Source organism: Salvia splendens, chromosome 20 (assembly GCF_004379255.2).
Source record: "Salvia splendens isolate huo1 chromosome 20, SspV2, whole genome shotgun sequence".
Lineage (NCBI taxonomy): Eukaryota > Viridiplantae > Streptophyta > Magnoliopsida > Lamiales > Lamiaceae > Salvia > Salvia splendens.
This window is the reverse complement of record NC_056051.1, coordinates 14,252,433-14,265,134: the sequence shown is the minus strand read 5'-3', so window position 1 is coordinate 14,265,134 and position 12,702 is coordinate 14,252,433. Positions and strand designations below refer to the sequence as shown.

The 12,702-nt window shown below is 35.4% G+C and overlaps 1 protein-coding gene across 1 annotated transcript; it reads right to left on the bottom strand.

Moving 5' to 3' along the window:
- Positions 1-5,978: 5,978 nt before the first annotated feature.
- Positions 5,979-11,884, bottom strand: LOC121781924 (kinesin-like protein NACK2). The gene is made up of 15 exons (XM_042179630.1): positions 11,593-11,884; positions 11,044-11,297; positions 10,873-10,962; positions 10,698-10,798; positions 10,501-10,614; positions 10,349-10,430; positions 10,132-10,199; positions 9,625-9,684; positions 9,418-9,542; positions 8,962-9,160; positions 8,264-8,401; positions 8,090-8,179; positions 7,072-7,962; positions 6,478-6,794; positions 5,979-6,388 (listed from the first exon to the last, which is right to left on the bottom strand). Exons 2-15 carry the CDS (start codon positions 11,264-11,266, stop codon positions 6,058-6,060), a joined length of 2,829 nt encoding a protein of 942 aa, XP_042035564.1. The 5' UTR covers positions 11,267-11,297; positions 11,593-11,884; the 3' UTR covers positions 5,979-6,057.
- Between the last annotated feature and the right edge of the window lie 818 nt (positions 11,885-12,702).

Genomic DNA, 12,702 nt, shown 5'->3' with positions numbered 1-12,702 from the left:
ACGTAGGGTGATTCTGGATCAGGCCACGACGGCGGGCGGAGTACTTCCACCCGGATGCTCGGAGGGTCCCAACTGGTTTCCCGGCGAGGTTGGGCCGGATGGTAGGGACGGAATGGCTGTGTGGCCTGAGGGAAGTCGTATTGACGACGGCGATAGCCGGCGTAGTTGTATGACATGTTGATGGACTGAGGCGTGGCTGTGGTGGATGATGATCGTCTGACTTCGACGCGGCACGCGGGAATCCTTCCCGTCTGGCGTTGCAGAAGTAGTGTTGTCCTGCGGCTAGAGCTCGGCGGACAGGCGGGACTCGACAACCAAAGCAGTTGCTGTGCGCGGAATGTTTTCCGTCGGGCAGCGGTGTAGCTTTGGTTCGAGATGGTGGGAGGGTCAGCTCTCAATGAAAGCACCAGTTGTTAAGGACCTAAATCCGTAACGTCGATTTTCACACAAAATCAAGAAACGAGATGTCGTCGTTGTCGAGCGCCCAACGTTGGGTCTTGACTTGGACGGCAAAAAGGGGCGGTTGAGCGCGAGGTCAGCCTCGTCTGCAACCTTAGGAGATGTTTCTTGTTTGCTACTCAATTGAGCCAAAAGAATGATAATTTCATATATTGATTGACTGAATAAAAAAGATAACAGTCTATCCTATTTATAATGCTACTAACTTAATGAACAAGAAAACAAAGATATAGAAAAAGATATGCTAAATCCCTATAATATCTAAACTAAATAATAATAATAGAGGTTCGTATCAGCGTCCCAAGTTATTTGCACTCTTTCCATTTTTAGTAACAATTTATCCCTACAGCCGTAATTGTTGACTTTGTCTATCACTCATTCCTTAATCTCCGTGCCCAAAAGGAAAGGTGCGAGTAGTGTGGGACGGAGGGAGTATAAAGTAAGAGAGAATAATGCAGAGAAGTATTTGTTACTTTACTCCTCCCTTAAAATAGACAACATTTGAAACGGCACATGTTTTAATACATAATTGGTAAAGTAAGAGTGAGGTAGGAAAAAATAAGTGATTGGAGTATTGTTAATGGAGAATGGACCCAACTCATTAGAGTGAAAAAAATTTCTTTAAATAGAATTAGTCTATTTTTAAGGGGCATCCATAAATGACAAATGTAATCTATTTTTAAGGGATGAAGGAAGTACATCAAAACGAGTGAAGAAAATGAAACGCGTCTATTCAGTGAGCATTCACATTTTGGATTTGAGTTTTTGCCAAATATTTGATCTAATAAATTCCAAAATTTTAAAAAATTGAATCAAATCTTATCTAAAATATCTGAAATTCGAAATATGAAATTCAATCTGATTCAAAAAATTCAAAAATGCATAAAAATATATATAATTTTCTATGCCAACATTCCAAAAATTTGAAAATCTTATACCAAATACCATTAGATTCAGCACAAAGGTTTTATATTTATTACATTTATATTTATAACATACTCCCTCCGTCCTATAAAAAATTTCCGTTCGTTCCATAAAAATATATGGGCATTTTTATTTATGGAAAGTTGTCCTAGCTCATTATCAATATACATGAATTTATTTATAACTTATACCATTATCACTATCTCCCACCTTTATAACTTATTAAATACTAATAATAATGTGTGTCCCACTATGTATTAACACTACTTTAACTATCGTCTCATTCTCTCTTACTTTATCAATTGTGCATTAATTTACGTGTCATTCAAATGCATATTTTTATGGGACGAAAGGAGTACATTTATTATAGATAAAAAATATATCAGATTTTGAATAAGTTCAAATTTTAAAATATCCCTGATAGATCCGATCATATCAGAACATCTGAAATATTTTTAAAATCCAAACTGAATTTTAAGTTTTAGTTTGATATAGATAAGATTTTCATATTTTGAATATTTTACTCACCTCTACTTAAATATTACTTCATCTGTTACACTTCTAATTCGGCACATGATTTTATATAGTGTTGTTTTATGAATAAAGTAAGAGAGGGAAAGAGTAGAGAGAATGAGAGAGTGATGTTTCTATATTTAGAAATATGTCAATTATGAGACATCTCGGGAAGGAAAATGTGTCATTTAAAATGAGAGTAAAACTGAAGCATCACATCATTTCTTAATGGTTGGAACTGGATTTTGTCCAGTACAAAAATCTTCTTAAAGAAGAGATATGTATTCCTCAGTGTCATGTATAGTTTCATCAACAAAATGTCGAAATGTTATTATGCATACAGATTGGTCCAACCAAGTGGATCGACTATGAATCTCTATGCTGCCTATTTAAATGAACCATGTACAACAAGTACTCCAGCCATCATGACATTTTTGTAAAAAACTGCTCATTTAATAAGGTTCTTCTTGTTGTTGCTCAATGCCAAAGAGGTCCTTAGCTGCTCAAGTTTTCAGAGGGATGTTTGCTTTAAATAGATTTCTCTCTTTCTTTTTTTTGGTTGAATTTAGGTGGGCAGAAGAAAGAGGGTCAAGCCAGAAAGGGAGGTCTAAGCTGAAGAAATTTCATAAACGGTAAACCACTCTTCATTTGTTTTGTTGATTTATTTAGTTTGACTGAGCTCACATTAAAGGGGTTGGCAGTGGAACCATGAATAGATCAGAGAATGGAAGCGGAAGCATGAATAAATTAGAGAAAACGATCTATTTAGCATATTATTCAGACAAATTCTATTCGCGCAATTATCATATGTATCATGCTCATAACTTGAATTAAAACATGCTTTATGATTAATTAAAACCTAAAACATGCTTTTCTACGGAGCAGAAATATACCTTCTTGATTCTCCAAAAAATCGTAGATGACTCGCTACTTCTCCACGTGAAGATCTTGAGTACTCGACTACAAATCTTCTGACTAGTTCCCGAACTGTATTCTGATATCGGCTGATCTCACCAGGATACTGAGACTTAAATAAAGAAGACAGAACTTCTTCACGGAGTATGAGAAGAGGAAAAAATCGTCCCCTACTACTTAAGGGAGAGGGACAAAAATTTTGAGAAAATAATAAATGTATTTTCTGTCTCATTTATTCTCCTATTTATATTAAGTTACATATTGGGCTCAGTCAGGGATCTATGGAAGGTTTTGGATCTGACCTCCCTCAGTTAGCTTTTTACTAATTAAATTGAACTCATAATTTAATACAAGCTTATATTAGAATATTATTATCTGCCACTACAGTAATAATATTGCACTGCCCATCAAAATCCGAAATTACAAGTAATCCGGGTTTTCGTTTTGTTTGTTGTTATTTCTCGCGCTTAAGATATAAATGTCCATTAATTAATTAGCGTCTGTTATAGACTTAATTAATTTAACATCTTTTTATTCCAAGAGTGAAGTTAGCAAGAAACGCTTGTTTACTATTCATAGAGTGATCAAACTCCAAGTAGCTAGGTTCCGAAAAATAAAACCTTGTTTCACGCTCCTCTTGAGGACATTATCAAACGAGTCTCACATCGAGCACGATTCAATATAATAGCAATCCTAGCATCGCTAGATATTAATCACCACTACCCAATATATCAGGATTATTGGGTTGCGAAAAACCCGCACCATTTGATAAGTTAAAGTAATACATAATCAATACCGTATGCTCAATGCTAACATTAAGAAATAAATATTTATCAAGACCTCATCTTTCAGTAGATAGCATAAAGACACGTCTTGTTATTAGATCTGTTCAGTGTTGTACCACACCTAGAGATGTCAGTGTAGCCCGCAACCCGTGGACTGGCTCGAATAGCCCGCTAAATTTACAGGGTTAGGGCCGAAAATTTCCAGCCCGATAAAATTAAAACCCGATAAGCCCGCACCCGATTAACCCGCAACCCGTTAGGGCCAGACCCAAAAACCCGATGGGCTGGCCCGAAAGTCCGATAAAATTTTTATTATTCTAATTTTTTTACTCCTAATTCGACACTTCATTGACTAATTTTATGATATAGGTAACTAAAAAATAACTTTTAATTTTATATTAAATATACAAATTATATATTGAATTTTTATTAATATTATGATTTTTAAATAAATTAAACTCACTAAAAAATATATTTATATTTCTAAAACATGCATTAATATCTCAAATATTAGTATTTGATCATGTTTATGATTGAGTTTAAGAATATATCTCAAATTTATCATAATTAAATATTTTATATTTTATAAATATAACTAATTTTCATCCTGATTTATTGGATTGTTCGCATCTTAATCTTATCGGTAGAAACCCGATTAACCCGTTGGGCTAGCCCGAAACCCGAGCTTTTGGGGTTAGGGTTGAACTTTTATAACCGGAAAGAAATCACAACCCGGTTAGCCCGCAACCCGAGTATGGTTGCCCCGATGGGCCGGCCTGATTGACATCCTCCACACCAATGTCATCTTATTTCAGTAAGGCTTAAAAATATGCGGACTGACATTGCAGCCTTTTACGATAGGTAGTCTAAGCCTATCTGGGTTGTGAAATTCTTCTTTTTCTTTGTTCAGAACTGACCGTGTTACCTTACAGTAGACGTCGCCCACAACCGGTCTACTAAAACAAAGACTTAGACTTTGTTAAGTTTCTCATACATTTAAATATGTAATAAACTTCAATCACTCGAAAAGTGATTTCTACTGTATAACTCTAAGACACATATTTTGGGTCCTCTTTATTAAAATTAGTGGGGCTCGCCAAAAGAAATATTGGTTAACTAATCAAATAGGTCAGATTGATAGAATAACGGTAAAATACATCTAAGTCATATTGCAGTTGAATTATTTTTAAAATATATAAGAAAAATAAATAAATTTATTTTATAAAAGAATAGTTAATTAAATTGTGAAGTTCATTAAATAAAGATCCAATCGAATGAGCTCTTAAATCCAAATGTATTAACATAAGGATGCTTTACAATTTTTTTATTTCATTAAGTCCTCATACTAATGCTTTTTGATTTAAGAGGTTCTTTGATTGAATATTTATTTAGTAGAAATTTAATTAACTTTTTTTCCTCTTATTTATTTTGAAATTAATTCAGTTCAATATCGACTCAAAAATAATTGAATAAATGATAAATTTATATGATGATAATGGACAGTATCAATAAGTATTTCATTTTCCAAGAATTCTTAAGTCGTATGGCAGTTGAGTTAATTTCAAAATAGAAGAAAAATATATAAATTTAATTTATAAAAGAAAAGTTAATAAACTTCTGAAGTTCATTAAATAAAGATCAAATCGAATAACCTCTTAAATCCAAATGCATTAACATAAGGATTTGAAGAAAAAAAATGTAAAGAGACCTAATGAAACAAATGCATTGCTAATGAACCAAAAATTTGTAGAAAGACCACCTAATGAAATAAAATTATAGCACAAAGATCTTTAAATATGTTTTGCCTAAAATAATTCATGATACTTAGATAATTAGATTCATAATTTTCGTTTCATTGACGGAAATTCAATTCTAATTCTATTTTTGTACTGAATTTTTTTTTCAAATTGTGGATAGTCACTAAATAATTATTCCAAGTGGTTCTCATTAATTGACCCATTTTGCTATTATTATTCAACCCATTAATTATCTCATTCCGCTGACTTTTTCATCTTAATTTTTTTAACAAAAGTTAAAATAATTTCTTAAAATCCCGACCTTTCAAAAATGGACAGTTAATGGACATGGGGGAGTATTATTTTTTAAATATTTAAATTTGATGTGTAAAAAAACATTTAAATTGGTGGAACCTATAATTCTACTTCAACAACTTCAATTTTTTTTAGATATTGATACTCTTAATCAACGAACTTTTCCAGATATGAATACTCTTAGAAATCAGCGATCGTTTACAATAGAAGATAAAACTAACCACTTCAATTTACTATTTTTAAAAATTATTTAAATATTACATTTATTATTAACTCTTCATTGTATTTGAGCCAACAATAACGAGTTAACGACTGTCGAAGTAGCCAACAATAAAAAAATATGTAAATTTATTAATTTTGATTGGCAATATCAGTGGCAGGAAATTCTAAAATGGCATCTACGTTTACATTCACAGATGAAGTAAGTTTGATATCAAATTCCACCCCATCCATGTCTTCTTATCACTAAGTGGCACAAAATTGAGAGCAAACATCTCCTTCGAAATGGGCTGCGACGATTCACAGTAGCCGACAAGCTTCGCCACCACTTCTGCACTCTCCTTCACATGCTGCATATCGAGAGGATCCGTCCACAGCTTGTTCACAAGCTGCAGCCTCCTCCTCTGCTTCCCCTCGGGCGGGATCTCCCATTTCATGTACAACATCTCTCTCTCTTCCACACTTAGTTTCGAGGTCACCCTCTTGGCTAAATACTCCCTCTCTTGTTTAAGGGCCTTGATGCTGAGTTCAAGAAAACAACGTCGTTCGTTTTTATCAACTTAGGGAGCAAATGTTGTTTAGTTAGAAGATGTTATACGAGGAACACGTACCTTGATGACACTGAGCTAGCAGGGTCATCACCTAAGAGTGCAGGGCTGGCATTGCCAAGGTCATCGAGATGCTGCTCCAGCCATGTCAGCCTTCTGAGCTCGACTTCCATGTAAATCTGATCACAGGGATCTCCTTTGAATAACAGATAGAACTGAGTGCGGTGCACGATTGAGACATGGCAGACATGCCAAAGCATTATGAGATCCTTCCTTTTCTCTTCAAAAATGACCGTGTTCCATGGCATAGGAGAAGATTTGTCGACTGTCTCAGCCTCATCTTCAGTAGAAGCCTCGTTCACCTCCTCTAGTTCCAAGACCTGAACAAATATTCATTTATGAATTAGATCACGACATATGTTTGTATGATCATCCGTTTCTGCAAATCCTCAATGCATACCAACTTGTTTGAAATAAGGTACAAAAAATACTAAACAAGAAGGAAGGGGAAACAAGAAGACAGGCAACTATCATGAGACTTGAACATCTGCTCATTTGGAATTAACATATCTTGCAATATAGTAGTAAAAAGTTTCCGAGGTAACGGCAGACTAATAGCACAAAAAGGAAGGGCACAAAAAAAAATTAAAATTCTACCTGGCAAACAAGTAGCTGTTTCTGATATTGTAGCTTTGCAACACGTTCTTTCAGCTCAATAACGTAAGATTTAATACTTTGTATGTTGTCCTCAGTTGCCTGCTTAAACATCCTCTGCATTTTTTTCACATTGATGGAGCTCGATTGCTTCTTGGCAGACATGTTTTCTCTTAATGCAGAATCATAATTTTCATCAGCATTAGAGATCCTCTTTTTCCTGGGGGTTGAGTCTGCACCAGAAAAGACGCCATTTCTCTCTGGGGTTCTGTTTTCAATATCACGTTCCATTACTTTGTGAGACGAACCCGTTGTAGAGCATGGTGATCGTATTAGATTTTGCATGTTAGCTCCATTGCTCAAGCTGAATGGAAGGACCTTTTTCTTTTTGCACTTTGACTCGGGAGTCTCCTCACAGGTTGGAAGGTTCATAACTAGTTTCTCGATGGATCTCTGGACGTTCTCAAGCTTCTCTTCAAGAACGGAGATGTCACCTTCTTGAGAATGCAACCGTGCAATCTCCTCTCTTAAGGTAGCTTTATCTTTTACGCAAACTATGTCTGGAGTGAAACTTGCTACATGCATAGCTTTGATTTCTGACAGCATCTTAGCAATCGTTTCAGCAGTATCATGACTTCCAATCCTCTGAGAAGCAACCTCCTTGTGAAGAAGCTCCAGCGCACGAGTTGCTTCTTCACCAAGTTGTCTTTGTCTTGTCTCCAGCTTTCTTATTTCAGTAACTAACATTACTGTAGAATTTACTGATTTTTCTCCTATGTTTTTCTCCCTGCGTTCCTTGAGTTTTGAATCACCGTTTTGAGAAAGAAGGTCATTTTCAGTGCTAAAGGAGAGCCGCTTAACTGCATGGCAAGAAGGTCCATGATGGCCAGAAGCCTGCAGTAGATTAAATTTACAAAATTATGTTACAAGAGATAGAGGTTAAGAGAAATGCAGATTATATACCCTGTATTTGATAGATATGAATGCATGTAAACTGTTAATTTTTTATCAGTCACCATACCTTTTGTTCTTTGTGGGAGCATTTTTCTAGCTCAAGTTGTGATTGTGCAATGTCTCTTTGTCGCTTCAGCTCGGAAATTTCTCTTTCCATCTGCGTACAAACACTAAGATCAGGATTTGTATTTTTCATTTTAAGAGGATGTCTCAGACCTTATATTTCAAGTAATCCTAATACCTGTTTAATCTTCATGTCCTTTTCCCTCAGCAAAGATCTTACACTTGAGGATGCAGGTGGCTCAGGGCTACGGAGCTCTGCTTCCAGTCTAGCAACTTCCTCTTTAAGGTGCTTTACTAATTGCTTCTTCTCAACAACCTAAATTTGCATATGGGATCATAATTAAATTATTTGAACCCTGGATGAGGCAGGACATATCTCTAATAGTTGCAATGAACCCAATCTCTCAATATATTAATGCAAATCCACGTATGAGTTAGTGACTACAGCCTAAATGCAGAACATGCCAGTTACAATGTTGCAAGCAAAAATCACTCAGAGAAGCTCAAACAACACTTGTACATTTAGATGACACGGTTTATATAGTTTTGTTCAGTGATCTCTTAGGGCATACAATGGGAACCTAATTTATCCATAACACTTGTAAACGAAATTAAGAATCAGATGCCACTAATTTAATTTGCTATTTATAAAATGTAGTCCCACATCTTGAACTTTCTCCTTATTGCTACCTACATTATAAAAATCAATCCAATTAGCAATTTTTTAACTTGTTTGTTAGAAAGATGTCTTAGAGATACCACAAAGAGCCGAAGGAAATATGCAATGAACTCATGTTATCAGCTGAAAGATAGAGCCAGATTCAATATTACCAAAAAGTTAATATGTAATGAGTAGATCATTTTTTTTATCAATACCATGTTAACTTGGGCACTGTTTGTAACTTCCTTTGCACTTGTTGCAAATGAAAGTGTGTTTCTTGATTGTTCCACATGGCTCAAAGCAGGACTGATGGTGCATATAATTGCTGTTCGTGCATTTCCGCCAAGTGATGTCTGCAATATTCTTGTGAGTTTTGAATCTCGGTAAGGAATGTGACCGCTTCTCTTTCCACTACTGCAACATAAGAACAACAAAAAAAACAAGGTCAGAATTATTATTATTACTATAGGTTAATGTAAGGCGCAAGAAATTCCTGTTTCATAGTTCGTTCCTCATTGATATATTTGGGGTATCAGATTGGTACAGGTAATGCACATTTTATGTAGAGAGCAGGGAATCAAGTGTCTACAAGTTGAACATCTTGAAGTTTTCTGGTGCAACTTTTCGAAGCAAAATATATAACTTTTCTGATACTCATGATTCTTGCAAACCTTAGCTTTCTGATTACAGTTGTCAATGTCAGTAGGCTTCTATTAATGTGACTCCCTTCCTTCAACCTTGTACCATGTGTATTTGCTTGAGTGGCACGCTCACTTCCCGCAAGATCCACAAGATTCTGTAGTAGTATACCGGTCATTTTTAGATTATCTAATAATGTTTAGCAATGAATGCTACAGAATGAGGTAAGTTAGACATACCAAACTGGCTAGAAATGATTTCACACATCCCGAGTCTTCGCGAAGACTGCTTTCAATTGTCTGAAACCAAAAAGTTTTAAAAAAATGAGCAGAAGACGTAAGATGTATAAACAGTTAGGCACATCTAATATTCATAATACTTCACATGATCTATTAACAAGGGCAACTCAAACTATATGTAAACAAAGAACAAAACCACAGGTCTTTTACATGGTTAAGCTATTTAAGAGTATGGTTCCTCTTCAAATGAACAGTTTTAAATGAGCACCCATGATTAGCAATGATCCCAGTTATCACATATAAAAAAGATTAGTTTATTGCTAGTGACTTAGAAAAGAAAAATCAACGGGGTGTGTAAAATTTCCAAAATACGGGTAAACTATCTAAGTAAATTTAGCAAGAGCAAGACTGATCAAATATATGTTGTGCAACATACACATGTTTCCGGGTTCCGATGGCTCTAGCAAGTGAAGTTCAGCTGGCTGTAAGGAAACTAAAAAAACGTACCAGCCTAATTATCTGATGTGACCTTGAACTTCTATCATTTAGAGAGGTTTCACCGATCTGCCTTTGTGCTGCAACCAAAGTAACTTGTAAAATTTGATGCATACGCTTTATAATCAATTTATCATACACTAGTTTAACAAATGTAATAAAAAAAGGGATATAAACATGAGAATATTAAAAAAAGCAAATACTCAAAGTACTTATTGCTGTGCACCACCTTCACAAATGCTTATCAGGTGTCTCAAATGATGATCATCCTTCACAACCTCTTCAATCAACTTATCCACAACAGTTCCTCTCTGCACGATCAAAGAAACATTAGAATACACAGATCTGCTGACTATAGTAACCACACTGGCAACAAGATACCTCTGGATCATCCAGCAGGCGGAGGGACCCAGATTCCCGGTTCAGTAGATCCACAACCATTTCATTATAAATCTCCAAGGCAGAGAACTTGAGCAGAAATTCTCTCTCAGGAGTCTGTCAGAGAACAAAACTGAGGTTCAGACAATATAAGAACAACCAATAACTAGAAAATTAAATAAAAATTGGTCTCATCTTACAAGTTTAATGTACTTGTAAATGTCTTCTACCGCATCTTCTGCCACACCCCTCATTGTGAATGTCTTTCCACTACTAGTCTGCCCATATGCAAAGATTGTTGCTGTGGTAGAAACATTACAAACCAATAAGAAAGAAACAACCATTTACAGAAAAAATACTCCACGAATCATTTACCATTAATTCCACCGAGAGCTGACAAAGCAACATCTCTGGCACCTTCTTCATAAACCTTTCGCGTAGGACAAGTCGTATCAAAAACCTTATCTGGCATGAAATATTTTCAGTTTCAGATATTACAAATGATAACCAAAATCTCCTATAGATTGCTTTGGTTAGTGAGTGTACCAAATGTGTATGATCCCCCATTTCTCTCGTGATATAGATTCTTCGAAACAATGGTAGTGTGGTCTGCGATATCCCACGCAACCAGATCATACGCAGCTATCTCTTTCGAGCTCAGTGGCCTCATCCGCACAGTCACTAAAATATTTTCCTCCCGGACTTTTGGACCGCCAGGAGTACATGCCGGGGACCTCTTGACCTTAGACGATGGTGTCACTATTATCATCTTCAGCAAACAGATACTTTCTTGGCAGAATCTAAAATTAACAAAGAATTATCAAAACAAAATTACTCTTCACAAGAAACCTAATTTCCACGTTCAATAACAAATCCAACGAATTCCAAATTCTCAAAAATTCCACCCAAAATATTAAGTAAGTAACGCAAATTTTATAACATGTTTTAAAGATTCTACTGCAAAGGAAAAAATTAATGCAAAAAAATCATAATTTCCCTCAATCAAAGTTTAATAATCAATTATCTTCAGCAAGATGGTGCAGAAATGTAAAAAAATGGTGAAAGAGAAAACGATTTAAGAGATTATTGACTTACATCTGAGAGGAACCCAAGGAATTCCGGTCGGAACCATCAACCAGAAGATTTTGCCCAGGATTTCAAGAGTATGAAATGCAAGGATTCGAGAAGTGGTAGTTGGATTCTTTGTTTTTCTGGTTTGTTGAAAGATTATTTTGTGTCACAAACTCCAGTTTTCAGGTAAAAAATTGGAATTGGGCAGAAATGGAAAACGAAGAGAGCTACTGAGAATCTATAGTTGAATTTCAAAAAATTCCAAAATGTGAATTTTATATAACGGCTAGTATTGAAGTAAACTTCAATAACTACTTTTCGCCGTTTCTTTATCCCCGCTCCGCGCACATCACGAAACCTTATTTAAATAGGATTATTTGAAAATGTATGTCCAACTTTGACTATTGTAACTTAAATTTTATTTTTAACTTTATACTACTCCTTCCACCTTCCGGGCCAACAATACTCGAATTACAAGTTACATATCAAATGCGGGTTAATCGAATTGTAATTTTTTAGCCAGCTAGTCAAACCATCGCACGAGTTACATACTGCACTAACATTCTCAATACTTCTATTTTTTCGTATGCTATTTCTCACTGGTCTATGTTGGAATAATTGAGTGAACAATTACATAAAGCTCTCTATGATGATTAACCAAGAACGACGGAGAAGGAGCATAAACTGTAGAGCGGAAGCGTACCTTGATCCATAACGAATTAAACGGTGGAATTGCTTTGCAACGGCTATGGATCTTCCAAACGATCAGAGACGTCCTTCACAATAGTCTGCCGAGAGAATACAGAGATGTTGAACGTTCTTCTGACCTCTGGGGACCATAACCCTAGCTTATATTTATATTAAATATAAGACCCTTTATTTTCTATTCGGTCCCTCATTAAATAGTAAATCTCATATGGTATCTACACTTATTTCCATAACAAATAAATACACTTTAGCCCAAACTTTAATCTTTAATAGATCACTTTAATTGGGCAACTGAAAGATAGCCATACACATTAAATTAGTCATGTGGAAGCCCAAAAATTCTAACAATCTCCCACTTGGGCAACACATGACACCAAATAAATGTGTACTAACCGAATGAGCGCTCAAAAGTGCTATCACATAGTG

Excerpts from the sequence above, each read along its gene's own strand:
- LOC121781924 (XM_042179630.1), bottom strand. The coding sequence starts at position 11,266 with ATGATAATAGTGACACCATCGTCTAAGGTCAAGAGGTCCCCGGCATGT. Across the intron at positions 10,963-11,043 it reads TGGGGGATCATACACATTTG|ATAAGGTTTTTGATACGACT; the intron begins GTACACTCACTA and ends ATTTCATGCCAG. Across the intron at positions 10,200-10,348 it reads CCTGATAAGCATTTGTGAAG|CACAAAGGCAGATCGGTGAA; the intron begins GTGGTGCACAGC and ends CTTTGGTTGCAG.